At 32.4% G+C, this 26,620-nt stretch overlaps 2 protein-coding genes across 3 annotated transcripts; one reads left to right on the top strand and one right to left on the bottom strand.

Annotated features, from left to right (window-relative positions):
- Positions 1-498: 498 nt before the first annotated feature.
- LOC129912251 (protein henna) lies at positions 499-7,639 on the top strand. The gene is made up of 5 exons (XM_055990405.1): positions 499-621; positions 6,118-6,784; positions 6,851-7,113; positions 7,171-7,400; positions 7,465-7,639. The coding sequence occupies exons 1-5, from the start codon at positions 592-594 to the stop codon at positions 7,625-7,627; spliced, it is 1,353 nt and encodes a 450-aa protein (XP_055846380.1). The 5' UTR covers positions 499-591; the 3' UTR covers positions 7,628-7,639.
- Positions 7,640-10,413: 2,774 nt separating this feature from the next.
- Positions 10,414-25,375, bottom strand: LOC129909863 (mediator of RNA polymerase II transcription subunit 14). Of its 2 annotated transcripts, none has more exons than XM_055986980.1 (13): positions 24,986-25,375; positions 24,785-24,917; positions 20,910-21,209; positions 20,712-20,844; positions 16,557-17,060; positions 16,290-16,497; positions 16,075-16,234; positions 15,757-16,018; positions 15,416-15,687; positions 12,978-13,290; positions 12,605-12,909; positions 11,153-12,544; positions 10,414-11,092 (listed from the first exon to the last, which is right to left on the bottom strand). In XM_055986980.1, exons 1-13 carry the CDS (start codon positions 25,144-25,146, stop codon positions 10,679-10,681), a joined length of 4,557 nt encoding a protein of 1,518 aa, XP_055842955.1. In that variant the 5' UTR covers positions 25,147-25,375; the 3' UTR covers positions 10,414-10,678. The 2 variants fall into 2 exon arrangements, with proteins under 2 accessions (XP_055842955.1, XP_055842956.1); XM_055986981.1 differs by having other exon boundaries at positions 15,814-16,018; positions 24,986-25,200.
- Positions 25,376-26,620: the final 1,245 nt, after the last annotated feature.

The following is a 26,620-nucleotide window of genomic DNA, read 5'->3' as shown; positions in this document are numbered from 1 at the left end:
AATGTGATTTTTTACCGGACACAGTGCCAGGACCCAATAATTTAGTTAAAATTTAGGTCGAAAACTCAACTTATTTTTTTTTTAATTATACTTTTTTTCAAACTATTGATAAATGTTACTTTTTCACATAAAACTTCAGCTTTTAATAATGAAACGTACTTAATCCGCCTCTGATAACACAATTGAATTTATATACTATAGCTTCGATTTCTACCATTCACTGATGATTGTTATTATTAAAACAGGATTACTTGTGGCTTGCAGTAGTTGACGCTGGCTGTATATTGTGGTGATAATTTACCCCCGATAACCTACGGGGAAACCATTATCACTAAACTAGCTTCATACGTATTCGTATTTCGAGAGCTTGAAGTCTATTTAAGTAGAAGCACTCGTGTTTGATTCTTTTAGTGTTTGATTTATGGTCCATAGTGACAAAAGCGTCTTCGGTAATTTCGTGTTTTCGATTACTACTAGTGAATATATTATAACTGAGAAGGAAGGATTTTAAAGAAACTGAGAAGGATTCAAAATTTAAAAACACAAAAATATTGGATAAAAAAGGAAAACAAAATAAAATTTATCAACAACATGTATAACAGACAAGTATCCTTTGAAAAGGTAAGAACCTTGAAAAAAAGTTTTGTATAAGGTGTAAAGTGTGTTCATTTCAAAAATTAAGTTTCAAGAGTATTATTATGTTCTTAATAAAGTTTTTAATGGAATAAGTGTTAAAGAGAATTCCGGAAAAGTGTTTACTTCAGGACTTCAATTCGTTTCAGCTAAGAAAATTTAAAAAATGTCTATAAGGATGGTTTTCCGCTTTTGCTTTCATAGAAACTTTTCATCATTATTTCATCATTATTTTTTTGTTGAGAGCATTGTATGTAATTCGTGGTAGAAAAGTATATCTTTTATGGCTTTTTAGTAATTGAAGATTGAATATAATGGTTTCTTGTTGTGCAAGTAGGTAAGTGGTGAGGTTCTTACAGTTGCAAGATTAAAAACATTACCGTGTGATAGGCACACGGGTGCGAATTTGGTTTATACTTTTTCATGTCGCTAGAACTTTTTTCGGTCACAATATTTTATAGAGAATCAAGTATGAAATTGATGTAGAATATTCCGAGGAATTCGAATATTGTATTCAAAATTCCGAAAAAAAATATTTTCACCCTTATAAAGAGACTTTTTTGTGACCACTTTTATTTTTTTATTTTTGTCCTGCCAAATTCGCATCCGTGCGCCGACAGAGGGTTAACTAATCTTCTTTATGAAAATTGTATGAGTGGAGAGTTGGCAAAGATATATAAAGGTTGGTACAAATGTCCACCACGAACTAGACTCTTTCAATTAATTTTTTTAATTTTTAATTTTTAGGTCGAAAAATATATATAAAAAATGAAAACACGCAAACGTGCATCTTTGGTACACATTGACAGATAGAAATTTCACCACAATGACCGTCAGTTTCTAAACTCCAGTACAAGCGTTGATCATTAAATTAGCAAATTTATTTTGTAAAAGTGTATTGATCAATTATTATGTGCTAGTTAAAAACACAAGTGGGAATAAACAGCCAATTGTGTATTTTAAAGACCAACTCTTGAATTTATCAAACACTCAATGACGAGAGCAAATACATCACCTACATAGATAAGCTACATTGCTACATCCAACTACATCATTGATCTCAAAAATCTCAAACTCAAACTTGAGTTCCTTTGAACCTTAAAAAAATATTTTGTATGGTCTAAATAGTGCAAATGTTCTAAATGTGCTTCGAGAAGTTCATGAGCTGCACCTTATGATGCTTAAAGCAATTGATGTAGCTGATATAATACATACATAGCCAAAGCCCAAGGGGTTAATGGTCGATCTCCAATCTAAATATGAAGAAATAAATGAGACAAAATTTTTTTGTTTGCTATAATGTTGTTTTTTTACCGACTTCCAAAAAGGAGGAGGTATTCAATTCGACTGTTTTTTTTTTTTTTTTTTTTTTTTTTATGTTTGTTACCGCATAACTTTGGACTGAGTGAACCAATTTTGATAATTCTTTTTGTATTGGAAAGCTGGTGGCTGCAGTGTGGTCCCATTTTAATTTAGTTCACTTTTAGCCATAGGAACTATTTTAAAAACCATAAAACCCAGTTTTGATCCATGGAAGTCGGTTTTGTTTTTTTGCTAAAAATGATTATTTTATATATATATATTTTGCATCTAAAAGTTAGTTATTATGCAAAACAAAATCTTTTTATTTATTTCACGTGATTTTATAAGTAAACTTTATAAAGTGATTAAAAAAAATTTAAACATTTTTAAGAATGTGTCGTACTTTATCTGTTGTTTGTTACTATTTTTTTTTATGTTTTATGTTCTATTAATTCAGAGTTCCACTCTCAGAATATTTAAAACAATGCGTTATGAACTCATGATCTTTTCTATTGCCACTTATTTTAAGGTTATCATAATATAAACATTGAAATCATAAAATATTGCAAATATTTTGTTTAGCCTCGTGTTCATAAACTTATTGACAAAAAAATTTTTAATTGGATTTAAATAAGTAATCCGATTCAATTTAATAGGAGCGCACTTTATAAATTTATTTGTCATTTTTATTTTTGTGCAAGTAGCAGCTGCCATCTAAGTAGATCCAGATTATTAGAAGTGCACAGCTCTACCTAATATGTAGTATTCCCCCAGGAGTTTTAATTCACAATAGGGCTGATTCAAATTTTCAAAAACTTAGGAAACAAAATTTGCTTTTCCAATTAAAAAAAATATTAGTCGAAACATACATAAAAACACAGTTTTAGTGAAATTCGTGGAGTAACTAAAGCTCAAAAATTGGCAATATTAGGGAACCCGGCCGAACAGCTTAGATTTTGATGATCTTTTTTTTTCAAACGTCGGTAATTGAAAATACTTTAAAGTCTATACATTAAAAACTGCCGGTGTTGCCGTTTTGATTTTTTAAATTTAATTGAAGATTTTTGTGAACAAAAACAAATTTTTTTCAAAAATTTTTCTTAAATTTCATAAATTAATTGATGCCAAAAGATTTTCTAGGAAATTCAAGTAAAAAAAATATATGGGAGTGAGGGACAATCTTCCATAGTTCAAGCGATAGATGCAATTTTCTTATTAATTGACTTCAAACACAAAAAAAAAATATTTGAACACAACGGCAACACCTACAATATTCATATATACATTTTTTAAAAGCTAGAAGCTTAGTCATATATGTAAAATTAAAATTAAGTAAATTGAATGAACGGCTTTTGAAAGAATGGTAATTGAACTCAGATTTTTGAAAAAAAAAAATTATTGAAAAAATTTTAACATGTCGTTTTTTAAACTTGGTCGTAATATAAAATGCATTTAGATTTCAAATTATAAAAGGAAATGTCAATATGTATTACGGTTTATGAAAAAAATTAAAAAGTATTTCATTTTCGAAGAACTTTTTTTAATAAAAGTTTTGAAAAAAAAATGTAACTTATTTTTTTTTTAAGTTCAACATCTAAACATAAAATTATTTTTTATTCATTTAATAACCCTTACTGTTGAAAATTAAATAGCAAAAATTTAAAGTTCCTATTTACCACAGTCTTTGAGAAAATTAATTATTTCAATGCAAAAATTCAGTTTTAATAAAAAAAAACCATTGAAATTGAAGTAATTTTTCATTTTTTTTTTTTTCAAAAGTGTGATATATTTGACCTTTTTTGCTTCGAAATTCAACTGATAATATTTATGGCCAAAAATTTTTTTTAAATAAATTCATATTTTATTAGAAAAAGTTTGGAAAAAAGTCATTTTAAATTTTTCTAATAACATTTTTTTTTATTCTGAGTTTGAGGACCATTTTTTCAAAAAGTCTTGATTAAATTTAGTGGATTTAAATTTAAGAGATAAGAATGAGCTTCTGGCTTTTTAAAAATGTATTTTAAAATATTGTAGGTGTTGCCGTTGTTTTCAAAAAATTTTTTTTTGTGTTTGAGGTCAGAATGTTAGAAAATTGCATTTATCGCTTAAACGATGGAAGATTGTCCCTTACTGCCTTTTATATATTTTCCTTAAATTACCTAGAGAATCTTTTGCTATCATTTGTTTTATGAAATTTAAGCAAAAAAAAATGGTTTTGTTAAAAAAAATTTTATTTTAATTTTAAAAAACAATACGGCAACACCGGCAATTTTTAATCTATAGACTTTAAAGTATTTTCAATTACCGACGTTTGAAAAAAAAATCGTCAAAATCAGAGCTGTTCGGCCGGGTTCCCTAATAATTTGCTTTAGTTACTCTACTAATTGATTGATTCCATAATTCCTTTTTTTTTTAATATAAAAGAAATGATTTTTTGAAAAACTTTCTTAATTTTAACATTGAGGTTACTAAAACGTTTTTCAACGCTATACCTAAAATATTCATTGAAATCAATAAAGTCGTTTACGAGAACGTCAGAAATCAAGAATTCAGATCTATAAAGGAGTACTGAGGATTGCGATGTTGTCAAACTGAGGCCTATCGAAAGTAAAAACAATGGAATTTTTTTAACGAATTTTTTTAACTATGAAACCAGGAGTAAACATTTTAATTGCGAATCAATTAATAATAAATGATTTTTTGCAAATGATTTGTAAAAATGATTCGTCTTTACCAATTTATAAATGTTTGAACCTCAAATCAACGGTTCAACTGATTAAAAATTATGACCTAATGGATGCGATAAGAACATTCAATCGAGACGACTCTTAATTACGAGTAGCTTCGTCTTAGATTTATTACGTGTTTTAAATTTTTTATATCTACAGTACTATTGTAGATAGCCTATTGAAAAATGTTAGTCTACTTGTGTGGTCTCGGTCTTTTTTAATTTTCAATTTGTAAAATCCTTTTAAGGTACTATTGGCTTGAGTGTTTATATTGATCTTTTTGTCAAATACTTGAAAAAGAACTTGAAGACCCCAAAATACATCGTTCGTGACTGATTAATATTTTTGAAACAAAATAAAAACGTGCCAGAAATGCCGTTCTATATCCTTGCAAAGAGTCAAGGTTGACATGTGCTAATAGTTTTCGATGTTATATTTTCCTTATCAATATTTTTATTTTTTTTTCTCTTCTTTTAACATATCAATTGTTCCTTTTTTTAAATTTAGATTTTTGTATTTAAAGTTCACATAAATGATATGTTGATAGGACACATAAGTGAAAATAAATCGGTCACTGTGGTGTATGAGTATTTTTTTTTTTGCAAAAAATTACCAGCTGTTAACCTTAACTGATTATTCATTAGGTACATATGTATGTATACATAAGTTGATAACGTCTTGGATTCGAAACACACTTTATTTACCATTTTCTGAAAACCATTTATCTAAGAATATTTTTAAAACCTTTAAGTATTAAAAATAAATGTATACTCTATAATTTGATATCCATTTTTATTTTACAGCCCACACTATCTACAGTACTATTGTAGATAGCCTATTGAAAAATGTTAGTCTACTTGTGTGGTCTCGGTCTTTTTTAATTTTCAATTTGTAAAATCCTTTTAAGGTACTATTGGCTTGAGTGTTTATATTGATCTTTTTGTCAAATACTTGAAAAAGAACTTGAAGACCCCAAAATACATCGTTCGTGACTGATTAATATTTTTGAAACAAAATAAAAACGTGCCAGAAATGCCGTTCTATATCCTTGCAAAGAGTCAAGGTTGACATGTGCTAATAGTTTTCGATGTTATATTTTCCTTATCAATATTTTTATTTTTTTTTCTCTTCTTTTAACATATCAATTGTTCCTTTTTTTAAATTTAGATTTTTGTATTTAAAGTTCACATAAATGATATGTTGATAGGACACATAAGTGAAAATAAATCGGTCACTGTGGTGTATGAGTATTTTTTTTTTTGCAAAAAATTACCAGCTGTTAACTTTAACTGATTATTCATTAGCTACATATGTATGTATACATAAGTTGATAACGTCTTGGATTCGAAACACACTTTATTTATCATTTTCTGAAAACCATTTATCTAGGAATATTTTTAAAACCTATTAAAATATTAAAAATAAATGTATACTCTATAATTTTATTTTACAGCCCACTCGCATCGATGGCACCTCTTACATTGTCGAAGGCATCGATGCCCAAGAAGCACGCAACACATGTCTCCTCTTCTCCCCAAAAACTGAAGCCAGTGGTGCATTGGCCAGTATGTTAAAGATCTTCAAAGAACACAATGTGAATTTAGTGCACATTGAATCGAGATCATCAACTCGTGTTCCTGGTTATGAATTCTTTGTTGAATGTGATGGACGAGTTGGTGCATTGGGAAAAGCTATAGATGATTTAAAAGAAAATGCTAGTTACTTTAATGTTATCTCGAGAGATTACCTTAATAACACGTCAGCGGTACCATGGTTTCCAAGAAGAATTCGTGATTTAGATCGTTTTGCTAATCAAATTTTATCATACGGATCGGAATTGGATTCTGATCATCCTGGATTTACTGATCCCGTTTATCGGGCTAGGAGGAAGTACTTTGCTGATATTGCATATAATTATAAGCATGGAGAACCTTTACCGAAAGTTGATTATACCAAAGAAGAAGTTGCTACTTGGGGACAAATTTTTAGAAATTTGACAAAGTTGTATAAGACTCATGCATGTCGGGAATATAATCATGTGTTTCCACTGCTTGTGGATAATTGTGGTTATAGGGAAGATAATATCCCACAAATGGAAGATGTATCCAACTTTTTAAGAGGTAAAGTCTAGACTTTTAAGGTTTTTTTTATCATTTTGTGTACTAATACTAATTTTCTCTTCCTAGATTGTACTGGTTTCACCCTTAGACCTGTCGCTGGTTTGTTATCCTCCAGAGATTTTCTCGCTGGTTTGGCATTCCGTGTTTTCCACTCAACCCAGTACATCCGGCATCCAAGCAAACCCATGTACACCCCTGAACCAGATGTCTGCCATGAACTGATGGGACATGCACCTCTTTTCGCCGATCCAGCATTTGCTCATTTCAGTCAAGAAATCGGATTGGCTTCTCTTGGTGCTCCAGATGATTATATTGAAAAATTAGCAACGGTAATATTAGTTACAATATTTTTAAGACCCATTTTCAATTCAAATTTTTTTTTTTAGATTTTCTGGTTCACAGTTGAATACGGACTTTGTCGGCAAGACAACGAGATTAAAGCTTACGGAGCTGGTCTTTTATCATCCTACGCTGAATTGGAGTACTGCCTAACAGACAAACCACAAATTAAACCTTTTGATCCAGCGGTCACTGGAGTAACAAAGTACCCTATTACAAAATTCCAAGAAGTTTATTATGTTGCAGATAGCTTTGAAAGTGCCAAGGAGAAAACAATGTAAGCACAAGAGAAAATCAGTAATAGAACTTTAATTTATATTTTTTTTTTTATATATTTTTAGTAAATTTGCCAATTCAATTCCCCGTCCATTCGGTGTCCGATACAATCCATACACCCAAAGTATTGATATTTTGGATTCACGGTTTCAGATTCAAAATCTGATGAGTATAATTGGATCGGAATTCCAAGTGCTGCAAAATGCTATGATGAAGCTTAGGGTTTAAGTTTGATTTACATATATTTTAAGTTTTTTGTATAAGTTTTTATTTTTTAAACATGAAAATATATCTTTTTAAAATGTATGTAAATAGTGTTTTTTCGTTCAACTCCTAAAGAGGCCATTTGAGCGGGAAAATGTAAATTCCCTTCGGGTGAAACTCACGGTGCCTTTAAAAATTCCGGGCGAACAAAAATTTTCCGTAACTTCAAAGAAACCTGTTTATATAAATAAAATATAACTCTGACCTCAAAGAAACTTTGGGTTTTCAGTTATGAACAGAACTTTAAGAGATCTTTCTTTAGATGTCTTGATCGATGAATTTGGAAGAAATATTTTTTTTTAAGCATTTTTTTTTTTTCGAAAAACTGAAAAAAAAATAATTTGTAATTTTGTTTACCTGAATACATAATCCTGCAACGGCGGATCCAGGGGGGCACGGGGGCACGTGCCCCCCCCCCCCCCCCTCCCAGAACTGGTTCATACTTTAAGCAAATCAAATTAATAGAGTTGTTAAAATATATGAATAATAACAGAAAGTACTTGAGTGAAACTCTTGTCTATTTCTGGCTGGAAATGCGAATTTTATTGTTTGTTGCATCCCTTTACCACCTCACAAATAAATAAACATATATTTTTTTTTGTTGGGTAAACACGAATTTTTTTTTCGATTTAAAAAAAGTTAATTTTCTAAGTGTTTTTTTTTAACTTCAAAGTGATTTTGGTGAAAAATTTTGATACCTATGGACATCAACAACCAAGGTATGAATGGTATTCTAAAAAAAAAATAATTGTAAGTGCACACTTAAAAAATTTGAAATTTTTTCGTTGTTTTTTTTTAACAGTAGTGTTTTTAAAATATATGGAAAAAGAAGACCCCTTGAAAAAAAAAACTCTTCAAAAGCGACCCTTACTTATAGATTTTAATAAATATTATGTTTTCGAGAAAATTTCTCCAGGGATACCTTTAAAAATATGGAAAGAAATAGTATTCCAAATTTTAAAAGTATCGGTGCAATAGTTATGAGGTGAACCGGGTTTGAAAACATTAGTTGTGGGGAGAACGATTTAAAGTTTTGAACTCTGGACTAAAACGATCGTAAGCAAAATATTAAAATACTCATAACTTGGTCAATTTGGCTCCAATAGACCAACAATTTGAACATAATATTTTTGAGATATAAAAAATTTTAATGCAAACAAAAAAAACTGGGTCTTCCGGGAAAAAAGTAGCTATGTTTCAGTTTTTTTTTAATTCTTTGGAATGTCTTTAGAAGTCTTTAGTATTTGACTAAAAACTACCAAGTCATTAAATAATGGTATAAATATGTCCATAATCGTTTTCTAATAATTAAATAGTCAAAACGTTAACGTATGATCGTAATCGTGTGCCGTAATTCGACCCCGATCACTGTGAAATCGTATCTGCAAAACAAAACTTATTTCGAGACTTTGATTTGGAGATATGTAAGAAAAAATTTATTTGGTTGCAAATAAATCAGCCTCCAGACCTCAGAGAAACTTTTGGGTTTCAGTTATGAATAGAGAATATGTCTCACTTGATTAAGAGAAAAAAAATTGTTTTGTCCCAGAGCGCCCGGCAGCTCAAAGTACGCATCTGTCTCGTATGCATTACCCAGTTGGGAAAAGGAAATCGTATAGATTTTTAAGATTCTAAAAAAAACAACGCTCTTAGTATCTTTAAAACGAAACCGTTCCACTTTGCCACTATCCATGAGTTGATCTCAACAGCTTTCGATTTTGGTTGTGTCCATTACAGATTACAAACACCACCTTCTGTGGAATGAACACCTCCGAAGATGTAAGAAATTTGTCATCCCTTCTGATCTATCTACAATTTTTAAACATACATTCGTCTAAAGCTCGATTATAATGCTTCTAAATCGATTTTTTAACGATTTAACGACTTACCTTTTAACATTGCTTTTTTTTACACTTTTACAGTTAATTCTGTTGGCAGAGTTGGGAAATCAAGTTGTGAAAGTTGACCTATTTAGACAAAATTCAAAATAGGGCTTTAAAAATTATAGGTCCATTAAAATTACAATCTCATTTCTTGGGCACCGCTATAATGTATTATTCCTTTACTTTTTCCATAATATTTTTAAAAAAATTTCAATTGATAATGTTGTCTGCATTACTCCCCTGAAACAATTCAACCCTAATATTCGTACTTTAAGGAATATTCCATCAGTTTACACTTGAGCCCAATTTCGAGCTTACCGTCAACTATAGAAATTCTTTCTTAAGTTGTACTACGAGAATTTGGAATGCACTACCCACTCAAATTTTTTTTTTTTTTTCACCCATTTTAATGTTCAGAACATCAAAACCAATGTGCATCGGCATCATAAGTGGGGGATGTTGGATTATTGGAATAACTTACTGTGAATAGCTCTACTCGTCTGTGAGTAAAATACTGCTTAAAATCTAAAAACGATAACTCCGTTAGCTTAGAAACTCCTATGCAATTTATCTTAGAAATTTTTATAACGGTTAATAGCTTTTTGTCAAAAAAAAAAAAAATAACTCAAAAAACATTTTGCACAGGTTTTCTTTTAGCATGAATCAGTTTTACAAACCTATTAAAGAAAAGGCAAAATTTGTGCTTGAGATACCACACGAACAGAGCTATTCACCAAACTTTATTCCAATTAATAACCAAATATCTCCGACTCATGATGGGTTATTCTAAAAGTATTTTTGAGATTCTCTAGAGAAAAGTTGAAGAAAACCATACAACATTCGAAAATAAAAGAAAAATCCTTTTTAGGAGTAAATAAAAGTTTAAATAAACTCAATTTTTTAATATTTTCATGATTAATTACACAATACATTATAGTATAATACATAATAATAAAATATTTTTATATCTAGAAAAAAAAAAAATAATTAAAATATAAATGAGAGCTTTACATTTTTCCTTTGTTTCTGTTTTTTGGTCAAACCTCTCAGTCACGTCCATTTTACATACTTGCATTACAATAGAAACCACTTTAGCCAGCCTTTTAGGTTAATTTATATTATACAGTAATTATCAGTTGGGTCCTTGATTCGGAGCCATTGGATAGCCTTGAGGTGGTGGTCCAACTTGTCCCATTTGTGCCATTGGTGAATGCATCATTGGTCCAGGACTTGAGCCAACTGGCGATGGGACAATTGACTGAGCTCCAGGCATTTGTGCACCAGGTGGAGGCACATCACTTGGTAAAGTCAAATTTGTTAGTAAATCTCTTACAGCTGGGAAGAGTGAACATTCTCCAGGTTGTGGGCCATAATCGGCAAATCGTCTCAGAAGATTACCAGCTGCATTAGCTGCTTGTGATGGAGCTTGTTCTCTCCGTTCAGCCAACTGTGTTATATTCGAATTCAAATCATAGATCATGGGCAAAACTAACGATGGGCTATTGCTACGATCCATTCCAGGGTATGGAATTCTTGTTACTTGGAGCTGAAATGAAATAAATCAAATGAAATTTAAGACAGCATTTGGATGGAAAAAACAACTTACGAAGAAAAGTATCTTAAGTCGACAAATCAAAACACCAGGACTTCCAATTGGAACTATTGGAGGAGCAGATGGTGGAACTCTCATACACAATTGCACTGTCCACTTGAGACTACCCTGAGCTAATTCCGGCATCATTTCCAATCTCATTATCTGAATGAAATCCTTCAGCACTTGGATGGGACAATTTAAAGCACGACAAAAACCATGCAAAGCATTTGGTCGATATGGTGGAACGGCTATCCGCGTCTCAAAGAACTGCTCGACCACTTGCAAATCATCCGGATTCCATTGGAACGTAGGTTTTCCATCTGGCAATGGCTGGACAGGTATTTGCGATACCTTCAAATGCAATGACTGCATGTGGATCTGATTCAAAACCACTTGACACTGTAGACCGTCAACTTTGAACAGAACTACACCTGGTTCATTGGAATTCAAGGCCGTGAGTGATTCTTCGGCTTGGATGTTGCGTTGTAGCTGCCTGCGCATATACACACAACCCAAGAATCTCTCCAAAGGACACACTTCTGGCCCACCGATTTCCTTATTCGGATGTGGACATGGTCGACATAGAGTTTCCATAGCTTCATGGGTGAGAAGAGTTGGAACAGCTCCAGCCCATGATCGATTTGGCAGTACTCTGGACAAATGTGTTGTCGACACTGTTGTCTGTGATTTGTGCTCTGGACTCTGACCAGGTCTGGGCGATGGTCTTGGCATGCTCGGTGATCCAGGCCAGTTGGATGTGGCCGGTGACATTGCAGTAAATGGACTTCCATCTGTATGCGGCTGCATGTACATATTCGGTCCCGGCGAATGTGCCATTGGACTGGGTTGTGGATTTAGAGGCGATGAAGGCATCAAACCACTTGGTGATGGATGAGGCATATGAGGAGCTGGTGGCGATGTCATACTAAAGTTTGGATGATTCTGCTGGCCTCCAATTGGGTGTGGACTAGCCGGAGTGTGAGGATTTGAACTTGTTGGTGGAGTTATTGGTGGGGCAAATCGCAATCCACCATCACGAGGACTTTGGGGTCCTCGGATGTTGTTGCCGCTCAAGAATGGCGACGAACCTCCAGTTCCTTGTGTGTTGTGTGTGTCTTCCATGGGCACCGGTGATGGAGGATTATCATCTTCGCTTTGGGAACGCCTTCGGTAGACTGCATTTTCATCGACATATTTCGATAGGAACCCCTTGAGACCTTGTGTGGGAGTGAATTCATCGATTACGTTACTCCGATCGAAACGACTATAAGCGCCGTCTCGAATGGACACCAATCCACCAGCTCTGAAACGGATTTCTAAACAGTACATGGCTGAATATGCTAGACGCAATAGAGTTGGGGATTGTGGAAGAATACAGAACGATAGAACTGGCACTTGAGGGCGCTGTAAGAGAAAATATATTTTTTAGAATGAATGTTTTAGGGCTTAAACCTGAAATCTTACTGGAATACCCAATTGTGGAATAATAGGCAACTTCGATATCGAACTCAATGGTTGATAGGTTTCATGAAGAATATGCACGATGTGGGTTAGATCCTGATGACGATTAAGATGTGATTGCAATTGTTCCCTCATCATGGAGTGAGCATTGATGGCTGACAATCCACCGACGAAAACTAAGCGAAAACCTTTCAATTGAGCTGACCAATACACATTGCATGTGACTTCTTTGTTTGGTCCATAACCCATCAGGAGATTCACATAACTGTATGACTTGACACTCACCATGGTGTGAAGGTTGTATTTTTCTAGAAAAAAAATGAGGTTTTATTTTTTTTTTATTTTCATTCCTTGGATTTTGGAAAAAGAAACAAACCTGATTTGAAATGTTCTGAGAAATTATAAACCAGCGTGTAGAGATAGACAATTTTTGACCAATCTTTTAGGAGCTCCTCCACTGTCTTGCCGAGATCATTGTGAGTTTGTTCATAGGTCAGATAGACAGTTCGTCGATTTCCTTGTTCTTTTTGATGGGTACTCTGGAGGGGAGTACTGTAGAAGACAAATTCCACAACCCATGCACGACTTTGATTATTCTTGTTCATCTGGGAACGGATGGAGACTGAGAGCAGACGCTTTAGTAGATCATTCCAGACGTGTTTCTCGATAATCGGCAGAGTTGTTGTCGACTGAAATGATTCACAAAAAGATTATTATTATTATGAGGCTTAAACATTCTAAACTTATTCTAACTTAAAAAATACATGGTTATAAAATCATGAGAAATAGATTATTATAAGATAGACGTTACATTCTGGAGATGGTTTCAAATTGGCCATAGTTGGTGCGGTGAAGAGGAAGATAGAAAAGGGAAACAGATCCTAGGTGACGTTGGTAAGTGTTCAATTGGAACATTTCTAGCAAAGCTGGATAATCAATTTTGCCGGTGAGCAGTTCGTGGCAAAAATCATGTCCGCGATATCGCGACGTTAAGCAAGTGTATGAAAGTCGATAAGCTTTAACCGCTTTGGTAACATAAGGATTAGAAAATTCCTTGGCCCAACGTTTTATAAAACCAAGGGAAGAATTGGCCAAATTTATGACATTATATCAATGTGGGCATGGCAAATTTAGCTCCTTATCACAATTCACAAATGATGCCTTTATCACAGAGGAGACAATCAGAATGGTTAGATAACGGAAATAGTAAATCTAAGGAGATTGGATAGGCGCTTACGAGAGAAATGCATGGTTTCGCCTTTACTTATATTTAGTTTTTGGTGCACCATACAAGAAATAAATTTAAGTCAATTTTGAGAAAATGGAAAACACGGAAAAAGTGATAATGGTCTTGATTATCTTCATATCATTAGCATAAATGAAAAACGAAAGCTTTGAGTTAAAGGTTAATATTTTTATGCGAAATTGTATCAATACTTGTATTTATTTGTTGATAGAATGTTAAATTTGAGATGGTTCTTGTATTAAAAAAGAATTTTCAAGATTTGTTTATTTTATAACGACGAGATTTCAAATTCATTATACCACAGGGGAGATGGCGCACAACTTTTAAGGGACACAGCGGAATATACAGTCAAAAACAAATTATCGTAGAGGCCCTAACTACATTTTTCATACTTCTTCTTTATGACGACCTAGGCTAAAAAAAATAAATGAGAATAAATCAGAGACAATGCCCTAACTCTAAATATGCAAAAAAAAAATCAAAATCGAAACTTTTGTAGTAAGGGCCCTTATGAGATTGTGGGCAGAGTAGTGTAAAAGCATGTTAGATCAATATCGATTGGGGTATTATTATTTAAAAAGGAATTAAAATCGATCTTTTCAATAAAGTCGTTCAGAAGATTAAAAATCAGCTTTACGAAAATTAAATTCAAGGCAGTCGTCTGAATCGCCAGTAAAAGTGTAGATTTCAAAAGAAAAAATAAAGCAAAAAGCGGGGTGAAATTGATGGAAGAAAGAAGGTGATGTCTATCTAATGAATTGGCGATATAACTCATTTTAAAAGAACCAGAAAATCGGTCGATGACAAGATATTCTTTATCTGAAAGATCATTAAAAGGAACAAAAAGATTTCTCATCATCTGTTGGCACCCAACGTATATTTCGTAAATTAAAGTCACCGACAATAATGAAATCAATTTCAGAAGCTGGTTTCTCATAGAGAGAATCAACAATCAGTTGATAGGATTGAATAGGTTAGACAGAGCGAATATAACAACAAAAGACTAATACAATACATATATTTCATTTTGAAATAGATATTGTTGCACAGATCAACCTTAATGAGAATACCATAAAAATGTGGATTGCTAGAAGAACACCGCGACACGAGAGTGCTTTTATAGATTGCGCTGTCGGCTTTAAAAACTAGGAATTCAGATGAAAAAAGTTTTTGATCAAGAAAAGAGGGAATTTTATTTATTTCAGTGAGCGCTAAAATGTCGTAGAGAAGGAAGGAATGTACAAACGAACGTTTTTTAAAAATTAACTATCGCGTAGCCGTGCCATGGTATACCGACCGTTCATATAGTTAACAGAGGAGATTGGATTTGAGAATCTAGAAGAGAGTTTATCAAATGGCGGACAAAGTGGACCAAAGGTTGTAGGAAGAATGGTTATCTGTAGTATGGTAGAAGATATGATGTTCTTCTTATTATATGATTGTGGGGTTTTAAAACTAAAAATAAAACTTAAAACTAAACTTAAAAACTTATTGATTGTGGGGTGAATCTTAATTATGAGGAAGGGGAGGGAAAATGAAGTTGTATTAAAAGACATCTCAAATTGTACCTTTTGATTTGGATCAGCTGCAGCAACCGGCATTGGCAGCGTCAATAACTTCAAAACCAATGAAGTAGCATTTGATTCAACTTGCAAACCACTATGTGGAATATTATGTTTGGCAAATTCTTGTGCCAAATTGAGGAATGGTATCTTCTCATCACACATTGCAACAACATGTGCCAATTCTGGGATGAAATAAGCTGGGAAGATGGTTTTTTGTTGCTTCGATGGTGGACCCACCAGTTCAAGTGATGATTTACGTTTATGTGGTGGAACATCTGAAAGGGAAAAATCTTAAATTAACTAAAATTTATTCAATTGGGACACAAAGGGATTTGTCTGCTTGCATATGGAAGGAGATAAGGGATGACATCCCACTTGATTGGTATATACTTGCTCCTTACCGTCAACATGCGTGCCAGGACCATGTGTTGCAACAAATGTATCAAATTCAATTAAACGCAAGAGTTTTGTATACATTTTGGGAATATCCGGTGGTGGTTGATTATTTGGATCATCAGAATCAACAACGTTGTGGCTAACAAAGCCCAAATGGAAGGTGTATTCCATTTCACTTGGTGCTGAAGGTTTCTCTTTCAGTTGGACAACCTAGAAGATAAAGGGTTTTGAAAGGGTCTTCTATTTAAACCTTCGATTAAACTCACCAAAATAACATTTGGATGTCGATTCAGTTTGACAAAGATTTTATGGCGCCCTGCGAGAAGGAGTGGATTATCTGGAACGACCAAAAATGGAAGAGTTTCTGTTGCTGTGGCGGGTAGATGCTGCAATGTCTTTTCACAGCGACGATGGGTTATCCAGAATCTAAAATATAAAAGGTTATTTCCTCGTCTCTTCTTTCTGTCTCATTAAAACTTACCTCAATTCCGATATAAGATTTTGCAGCTTACTGTGATCACCATTGAGAGTTGTCTGGAGTTCATTCATAATCGGACAGTCCAAGTGTTTGGGAACATGGCATTTCAACATTCCGGTGTGTGTATCGATGGTGATATGCACCTGTTCAGCTCTGAGACATGGATTAAGGACTGGAACTGTCAAAATTGCCGGGGTTCCTTGTAAATTGACTAGAAATTCAAAAAGATCATTAAAAACTGAACTTTTCTTCCAACCATCTAAAACTTACAATCAACATCTTTTAAAAATGATTGAAATTCAAGTTTCAAATCACTCAAACGAGACACAGAACGAATATAAACTGTGTGCACAATCAGACGTTCCATTGATAAATGTTCCGTTCTAACAGCACGATCGGCAACTTCTGATGATTCTTTAGCACCTAACGATGGAACATGCACCACAGCCAATGGGCGACCAATTTCATTTGGATCACTTTGAACTGTTAGACGATAACCAAGTTCAGATTTTGGATCCATTCGAGTCAATTCACGCCAGTAAGATACAGTGACTTTGACTCCAGGGACATATTCCTCAACATAAATGTTATCTTCTAAACGTTCATAACTTAAACGAAGTGTTTGGGTGTAGAGGACTTCTAGTTGCAACGATTGACAGAAATAATGCAAGCAATTGTAGACTTCACTTAGAGCATTTGGGTTTTCGACGAGACGAGCTTGGATCAAACGGTGAATGTAATTAACTTGCAACGAGTGAACAAGAGCTTTTCCATCTAAAACGAAAATAAAAATTAAATGAATGTTTAGTACCCTGTACCCATTTCAATAGGCCCAAAAAAATACATCTTTTTGGTTTATGTTGCTCAATTTTTAAAGTTTTTACCTTGAGCAGCCATAACTTCGAGGTAGTAAATTCCCTAGGCACCGCTATTAATACAGACAATAACACCAGCGCAGAGCTGAAACTACTGCTTTGATTTGAGAAGTCAATTGACCAACAAAGCCCTCTCTCGAGCAACTAAAGTGTCCCTACACAACACTCTCATCGTCCTAGTAAAATGCTATATACTGCAGAGGCATGGATTTTGAAGGAGGCGGATGAAAACTCTTTGCATTGCTTCGAGAGAAAAATCCTTCATTCGATTTTTGGTCCCGTATACATTGATACTGATTGAAAAGTCATGCGCCTTGTGGAACTAATAAAATGTTTCTCATTTCATTGATTTTGGCTTTAATTCGATCAAGATTCTCGATTCAAAAACTCTTTATCATCAATAAAGAGTTTTCGAAAATCGACTGCATTTATTTGAACCATGATTGCGGTTTTAGTTCAATTTTTTTGTTGTGTTCAAAAGTCGTCATTTTTTTTTTTTTTTTTGTTATCAGGAATTCAATTAATTTGAAAAAAAAAAAAAATCTTTTAAGCGAGCTATCTAGAATTTGTGAATTCGATCTCTTATTTTCTAGACCCAGAACCGTTTTTTTTTTTTTTTGGTAAATGTTTTCCAAATAAAATAACATACCAATACTATACGAAGTTTAAAAATCAGGTAAGTCCTCACGAAAAAAAAAAATAATTCCAGCCAAAATACTTAGTGGGGACACAAAAGTTAACCAAAAAAATAACCATGGTACAAAATCTCCTAACAAAATAATCTAATTTGCTAATATCTCCAAGAGGAAAATACTAATAATTTTCAAATAAAGTAGTGCATCATGCTTTCAAATCGCGCGATTTGATCGTATGATTCATTACTTGACCATATATATTTTTTTTTTTAAGATTTTGGCATGGAGATTTTCGCCATGGTGATTCTCTCTTTGGAGATTTCGCTGCTGGAGATTTCAGTTTGGGGATTTTAGGTTTGGGAATTTAAGTTTGGGGATTATGTCTTGGGAAAATCGTCACCAACCCTATAAATTGATGACAGGCAAGCGCGAATGAAAAAAGTAAAATTAAAAATTTCTTTGATGACGTTTTGTTGGTATTAAAAGCTGATAGGTGATAGCTGCAAGTCAACATCGACACTTTTGTATCAAATTCGCAATCGCTTTGAGAGTACATTTTTTTGCATGGAAAATTTGACTCATAGCTCTTTCAAAAATAAAGACTCATTTATCTAAAGTCTACATATTTCACGATACTAAAAACCCATTTAACCCAGTGAAAGGATAACTCTCGGTTAAATTAAATAATTGAATTTCCTAACTATAAAACTTAACCAAATGGCTCAAAATATACAATGAAGATGAGCACAACGATATCACTCCGCTGTATTCCTCAATAAAATAAATTGCACGACTGGGGTCGCACGTACTTGCTCTTATGCTTAAAGTAACTATAATGTTAAAGCTTTTTATTCAAGAAATTTAAAATTCGATATTTTGAAGAAATTTCATAAGTAGTATAAAAAAATTAAATCTGTTTTTATAATTAATAAAACTCCGTTTTAAAATATCTTAAAAAAAAAAACAAATATGCCATTTTATTTCTCGTATAAAAAGGTATTTTTAGAAAAAAAATTTTGAAAATTGTAGGAGCCGTTTTTTAAAAAAATAATTTTTTATATATAAAATTTTTTTAACATTTTTCAAAAAAAAAGTTGGTATGCCATTTTGAAGAAATAATTAATTTACACATAAAAACTAAATTTCAAAATTTTTCATTGATCCGTTTTCAAAAAATTGATTTTTCAAAAAAAAAATTTGAAATATTTTTTAAAAAACCAAAAATGCGTTTTTTGAAAATTTTCTAAAATTTTAATATTATCTTTACTTACACACTTTTGTATAAAAATTTTCATTTAAATCGGGTTAATTTTGTACGAGATATTCAGAAACGAAAAAAACCGTTCTATGACAGGTACCGTTAATAACGGTACAAAAAATATTTTTTTTATTTAAAAAGTTGGCCCTTATGTGTAGTATTACACACAAAAATTTTAATCAAAATCGTTAGAGCCGTTTTTCTAAAAAATTAACTTTTCTATTTCCGTTATATGGCAGGTACCGTTAGTTTTGGTCATAAAAAAAAAATTTCAATTTCCCCTCTAGGGAATCACCAAAAACTGCTAACTACCAAGTTTGAAGAAAATCACTTCACTCGTTTAGGCTGCAGCTCCAGATAGAGACAGACGGACAGACAGACAGACAGACAGACAGACAGACAGACAGACAGAATTGCCGGACCCACTTTTTTGGCATTCTCCATCATCGTAATGTCATGTAAAATTGTTATCTCGAGTTCGATTTTTTTTACGAATCCTAAACTTGCCCTATAGTACCTATATCGCAAGTAAAAATGCATATATTTCTGACTCTAAAAAAAAAATATTAGATACGCATTTGGGAAGCTTAAGGATTATATTTTTATTGTTTAAAAATATAAGTTTCCTACTCTAAGTTGCTTAAATTCACTTTTGAATTTGAGCATATATACAATTCTCAACTTTTTTCCTCGTCAGTGGAATGCCTTATCTCAAAACTTCAAAAAGGGATATACGCCTTTTTTGCTTAGCACGGCAGTATTGGTCCGTTGTGATACGATAAGATTCCCTCACTAATTCAACCAGTTGAATCTTTTTATAAGGCGGTGAAGATTGGAAATTTGTGTGTTAGTTAGATCTTCTAAAAAGTAGTTCTCCGGATATAATATACGTCTACTGGAAAGAGCGGGTTTTATAGCGTGTCTGCCTAGAAGATAGTGCTTTCTTAGGACGTCTATTACGGAGCTATAATGCATCTATAGAGTAAACATATGTTTTTAACTTTTTGGATTCAGCTTAGTGCTTAGTCCAGCTCTGCATAGTCGTTTGGCATGATTTAATGTTTGAACATCTCTTGTTTATTGCCTCTATGTCTATAGCCTTTTGTTTACTTTATTAGGTAAAAATTCTCATTCTTAGCGAGTCGGACAACATCAGAATAAAATAGCCGCTTTATGGTTTATCAATAAACTAAATCTCAGAGATGATCAAGTACAACAACGGTTTCGTTAAGCCCGTGGTATCAAAGTGAGTGGAGAGTACAATAGTACAACTTGGAGAATGAGAATTACATTCACACAAGTTTGCCAAGTGTTCCAGTTGATGAGTCACTTGAAAGGTAACATTTTTCTCAGATGAAAATTTATTTTCATTAAAATGATGGACAGAGTAGAATGCCAAAGATGCCAAAAGTTGATACGGAGGTGTTTTTTAAAATACAATTTAGAAGCAGTTATTGAAAAATAAAAATGAAAAATCTTATGTAAAACTTTTGAATAGAATCAGACTTAAATTTAAAAATACACTAAATTCTGCAGCCTAATGCCGAGTGTGAAATGTAAAATGTACCAAATTAAGAACACATCGACCATCACAGTGTTTCAAATACAATTTGCATCTTGTTTAAATTTAAAAGTTTATACTTTTGCTAAAATTTACCTCCAGTTTCCTTATCTTCAACAAGAATATCAATATCCAACAATCTCCATGGTACAGTTGGACCATCTCCCATAACAGTCAATGAAACATTAAATTCATGTTTAACTTCAAACGTAACACGTCCATGTTTAATCTGTAAATTAAATTAAATTCCCATTAATCATTATCTATCATTATCCTCCAAATCCTAAAACTCACTTTAAAGTCTCTCATTTGTGGCAAAAGTTTCCCAGTAACCAAACGATGTTGAATGACTTGATTCAAACGCAATAGCGTTTGTTTCTTTTCAATTGGTGTAATCGGATCTGGTGGAACGATTCTCTCTCGAATGCATGCAGGCAAACGATTATACGTTCCCGTTGTAAGAATCTCAACAGCAGCTGGAATATGAAAATTTGGAAGGCGAGCTCGAACAAGAGTTTCTCTCGACATTCTAGCCAACATATCGGCTGTTTCAACAAACAACATATTTTGTTTGTCTAAGATGCTCATTATGTGCTGGAATGTGATGAAGATTTATTTAAATTAATTTATTTATTTATCATCAAACAGAGATATATACTCGTTTTAGACTAAAACAACAATAGTAATATTTAATTATAAAAATAAATAACAAGAATTTTTTATGTAAAAAAATAAACTTCATAAAAATAATTAACAAAATTATTAAATTACATATTGATTTTATTTAAAACATACATATAGTTTGAAGGTATCACTTGTACAGCTTCTAAAAATATCAATTCTTAAGCATACAGCATTAGTTTTCCTGATGCAACGTGAAATTGGATTGTTTAGGCAATAATTTATTTTATGAAAATATTCATATAACAGATTTGATTCCCGAACATTTCTTTGAGGAACAGGAAGATAAATTTAATTTAACAAGTGGGGACATTTTTGTGATAGGTTAAAATATCCCTGACAAACATAACAGAAAAGTTAGTACCACGACTTTCTAGAGTTTTTATATTAAAATAATAAGCATCTTGTATTGTAAGTCGGCATTTCTATTTACCAATTTAATTTCTAAATTAAATATCTTGTTAATTTTCGCTGAATTTTTTCAATTCTATTACAAGAGTTTCTATAGAAAGTTAAAAAGTGACTTGAGTGAATAAGGATCTGTGAATTCTCTTATGTTTCTCTTCAAGATACCAAGCATTTGGTTAGCCTTATTAAGGGGGGGAAATCCCTCCAGACGACACCTTTTTCACTATTTTTTTATGAAAAACTGAAAGCACTTATTGAAATTTGGAAAAAGACAAGATATTACTGACATTATCAAGAATTGAAAAAAAATTGTTTGAAATGAAAAAATAACAAAATGGCGGCTCTGGAGCCTTTCAAAGTTGACGCCTCTAGTTTGCGCCGTGCAATGTAACTTAAAAACTAATGAAGTTATCGACTTGAAATTTGAAGCAAATTACTCCTTAAATTATTGGCCACAACATAAACCTAAAAGTTGAATAAAATTTGTACAGTAAATATTTTTTTTAACTACTTCTTTGTAAAAAAACATGTTTTTTTTTCGTTTTTTTGATTTCTAATTTTTATTTTTCATTTAAAAAAAATAAATTTAGGTTCATGCAATGCGTACTAATATCATCTAACGGAAAAAAATTTGAAAGGCTCCAGAGCCGCCATTTTGTTATTTTTTCATTTCCAAAAAATTTTTTTCAATTCTTGATAATGTCAGTAATATCTTGTCTTTTCCAAATTTCAATAAGTGCTTTCAGTTTTTCATAAAAAAATAGTGAAAAAGGTGTCGTCTGGAGGGATTTCCCCCCTTAACCATGTAAAGAAAACTATAGTAAAATACATTAAAACAAATTTATACGTGTTTTGTATACTAAACTTTTCTAAAAGTTTTTTTTGTTTGCTGAACTCGGCTCCGCAAAATTAGGCCCCAGGAAATAAGGCCCCAAAAGAAAAAATGAAATAAAGCCCCAAATTGGGGTATTTTTTCGTAATGAAATTCTGCCCCAATGAAATAAAGCCCATAACAAAATGAAAAAAATGTCTCAAAAATAAATGAAATTAGGCAATAGCTTATTTTGACTTTTTTTGGAAAACTGAAATAAATCTCCAATTTTTCTTTTGATAAATTGCGCTGTTTTGTCGGCTATTGTTACTTACTTATGATTTTCAATGTAAAAATCTTGCTGCAAACCATAACCGAGTCCACAATAAGCGGTACTTTGACAATTCTGGGGCCTTCATAAGCGGAATTTCACAAAACTGTTTTGAAAGACAATTCAGTTTAGCATTTTCATATAAATCTTAAGGCCAATCAAAATTAGTGTTTTGGTCGGCTCCGCGAAATTAGGCCCCAGGAAATAAGGCCCAAAAGGAAAAATGAAATAAGGCCCCAAATTGGGGTATTTTTTTATAATGAAAATATGCCCCAGTGAAACAAGGCCCCATCGAAATGAAAAAATGCCCCAAAAATAAATGAAATAAAGCCCCAACTTGTTTTGAACTTTTTTAGAAAAATGAAATAAGACCCCAATTTATCTTTTTCATAATCAATTTATTTTTGGTAATGAAATATGACCCCAAACCAACAGAACCATCTTTATGGACAGAACTTTTAAAATTGTTCCTCAAGGATGTTTCAAACTGTTAGTGTTTTTTTTTTCGGTTATTCTGTTACTTATTAATGCTGTTTTAATGATCCCTGATGGTTTTTTACATTGAAAGGCATTTGTCTGCAGTGCAGCACGATGTTTACATTGAAAAGCATTAGAAAGCAAACCATCAGGGAGTAACAGAATAGCTGCAAGAAATCGCGCGATTTCTTGTAGATATTCTGTTACTCCCTGATGGTTTACTACACAGTCTTAACATGGAAAGGCAATAGTTTGCAGCACGAACTTAACATTGAAAAGCATTATTAAATAACAAAATAGCCGAAAATATCGCGCGATTTTTTCAGCTATTCTGTTACTTACTTTGTCAATTCTGGGTCCTTGATAAGCGGAATTTTACAACAATTTTTTTGAAAGATAATTTAGTATAGCATTTTTATGTAAATTATGAAATAAAGTCCCAAATTGTTTTTAAAATAAAATGAAAGTAAGCCCCAAAATAAGTCTTGGGGTCTAATTTCATGGGGGCCTTATTTCGTAATGAAATTATGACCCAAAAACAAAATGAAAGAAGGATCCAAAAAATGAAATAACACCCCAAAATTTGAGAAATTTCGTTGTTGTTGTTGTTTTGTGTGTATTTTTTTGGGGCCTTATTTCATTTTTTCTATTGCGGCCTTATTTCCTGGGGCCTAATTTCGCGGAGCCTTTTGGTCTTATTTCATTGTGGCCTTATTTCATAATCAAATTATGCCTCAAAAACAAAAAAGAAATAAGGCTCCAAAAATGAAACAACACCCCAAAATTTGAGAAATTTCGTTCTTGTTGTTTTGTGTGTATTTTTTGGGGCCTTATTTCATTTTTTTTATTGCGGCCCTATTTCCTGGGTCCGCTGAACTCGAATCCGAAGTCAAAATATTTAAGTACTTTTTTCGTTTTTGAAAAATAATAACGCTGTGCTGGAAAATGCAGCCTTTTTGAAGTTAGGACATTTTAAAAGCTAGAGCATTTTTGAAAGTTAGACATTTTAATAACTAGGGAATGTTTTAAGGTGGGGCATTTTTAAAGCAGGGAATTATTGAAGGTACGGCATTTTTATATGAAGAGTATTCTTGAAGGTAGGGCATTTTTGAAGATAAGCCCTTTCTGATGGTAGGACATTTTTTAATATAGGGTATTTTCCAAGGTAGGGTTATTTTAAGGTAGGGCGTTGCCTTTCAATGCCACCCTCCCCCCCTGTCTAAGGTTCTAATAAACAATGGACCCTATGTCAAAAGCATTTAAAACACTTGGTAATTTTTGATTTGATAATGTACGTATCCTAAGAGTAAACAGACTAAAAATGTCTTTCAAATAAGTTGCATATTGAATGAATATAACAAATAATGTAATCTTGGAATCTTATACAGCTAAGATAATTAGTTGTCTTGCGTTTAAAATTAATAAAGTTAGATTTTTTACGAACAAAAAAAAAAAACTTACAGCAGATTTGTCAACTTTAGAAACTGAATTAGCCCATTTGACTAAAGCAATTAGTCTGATGAATAATTGTCTGGTTCTTGCGGAGAAATTGTAAATTTCAATTTTTCTTTCCATGTCTGTTTTTCGGGGAAGCCTATTGGGAACAGAAAACAAAACAACAATTTTAACCAAAAAATCTTTAATTTCCCTTTGCAAACTTACAATTCAGCTAAAACAGTTAAATCATGATATGTCCTTTGAATAATAAAGTCTATTAAAACAGCCAATGATATTGTATTGCGACAGGAGCCACCACCTTCTTGTCCGGGTGGCAAAAATCCAGACATTGGGCCTTGCATGCCCTCAAGTGGTTGTGGTGCCATTTCTATTTTTCTTTTTTTGTTTATTTGGATTTTTTTTTTTGTTTTTTCACGAAACTAATTCAATTTCTAGTTAATATAATATGGAAATTATTTGCTGGTGGATAAATATTTATTAAATTTTCATTTGTTTTGTTGTTAAATTTGTAATTTATTATGAAATAGAAATTTTGATTTTCTGCATCGCAGATTCACTTTCACAGCGGCATCGATTTGATGTTAGTGACAGTTTGGAAAAATTTGTGACAGATGTCAGAAGTAGGAGTGCGTTTCAGGGTGTGGATATTTTTTTGTCGGTAAGGAAGTACGAATGTAGGGTAAACGCACAAATCGTCGGTCGGTTGGATATAGCATAGTTTTACTACAGGCCATTTTTTTTACGAAATTAAGGTAGGTATGCAGTCTTCATAATTTTGGGTTGCTCTTATTTCGTTTGTCGTAAATCATTTTGTTCTATTTTTTTACTTTACAGCTAAGCCTAGTACGCAGCTGAAGCGAAACGAAATTGTCCATACAAAATTTCGTTAACGAAATCATGAACGAAAAATTTCGTTTTACTTATAGTACAGTACGCATACGCAGTTCTAGCGAAAAATTGGAGTGTTTTCACTCATTTGTCACTTACTTTTCACTGCCCTGTGAATTTTTCTTGACTTCAAGAGCAGACTACGGTTTTTTCACTTTTAATTCATTTATTTCTTGCTTTAAAAATTATTTTCTGTTGATTTTTCTTGATTTTCAATTAATTTTGAATTTTTTTATTTTGACTCTGACAGAATACTCTATGATATTTTTTCGTTGGTATTTTCGTTGTCGACTTTGGAGACTTAAAAATTTTTCGTTTCGCATCAGCAGCGTACCATGACTTGACAAAAAAAAATGTATGGCTTCACTTCACGACTTGCTTCACCAAGTATGTACTAGGCTTTAACATTTTCGTTGTCGACTTTGGAGACTTGAAAATTTTTCGTTTCGCTTCCGCTGCGTACTAGGCTTAAGAGTAAAAAATTTTTTCGTTCAAGATTTCGTTATGCTATTTTTGTATAGAAAATTTCGTTTTGCTTCAGCAGCGTATTTAGCTTAAAGCCCCCAGAAAAAATATGTGTTGCAATTAAATCTTTTAAATATTACTGGTGCTTCGGACCTATGGGAAAAAAGTAGATTATCTATAATACTACGTGTCTTGAAAATGATATAAAAAAAAGTATCATATTGACTTATTAGCCCTTTAACACTGAGCTAAAACGCGGTTTTGAAAAAAAAAATCTAAAACCTCCACTAAAACTCGGGTTTTACGACACATTTTTGCCGAGTAGATTCGTTCGTAAAACACAAAATTTATATAAAGCCACTTAAAACCTGAATTGTGAAACAATTAAGCTTTCGATTTCGGTGTACTAAAAATAAATTTGGGTGAACTTAAATTATTTTTGTCCTTTTTTTTTCATTAAAAAAAAGAATAACAGGAGAAGAGATT

Source organism: Episyrphus balteatus, chromosome 2, assembly GCF_945859705.1.
Source record: "Episyrphus balteatus chromosome 2, idEpiBalt1.1, whole genome shotgun sequence".
Taxonomy (NCBI): domain Eukaryota; kingdom Metazoa; phylum Arthropoda; class Insecta; order Diptera; family Syrphidae; genus Episyrphus; species Episyrphus balteatus.
The sequence above is the reverse complement of the archived record's forward strand: the minus strand, read 5'-3'. Positions and strand labels throughout refer to the sequence as shown.

Coding starts and splice junctions, on each gene's coding strand:
- LOC129912251 (XM_055990405.1), top strand. CDS start 592: ATGTATAACAGACAAGTATCCTTTGAAAAG. Junction 622..6,117: donor GACAAGTATCCTTTGAAAAG/GTAAGAACCTTG, acceptor TTTATTTTACAG/CCCACTCGCATCGATGGCAC. Junction 6,785..6,850: donor TGTATCCAACTTTTTAAGAG/GTAAAGTCTAGA, acceptor TTCTCTTCCTAG/ATTGTACTGGTTTCACCCTT.
- LOC129909863 (XM_055986980.1), bottom strand. CDS start 25,146: ATGGCACCACAACCACTTGAGGGCATGCAAGGCCCAATGTCTGGATTT. Junction 16,019..16,074: donor GACATCCAAATGTTATTTTG/GTGAGTTTAATC, acceptor TTTATCTTCTAG/GTTGTCCAACTGAAAGAGAA. Junction 13,291..15,415: donor CAGCTGATCCAAATCAAAAG/GTACAATTTGAG, acceptor GAATCATTTCAG/TCGACAACAACTCTGCCGAT.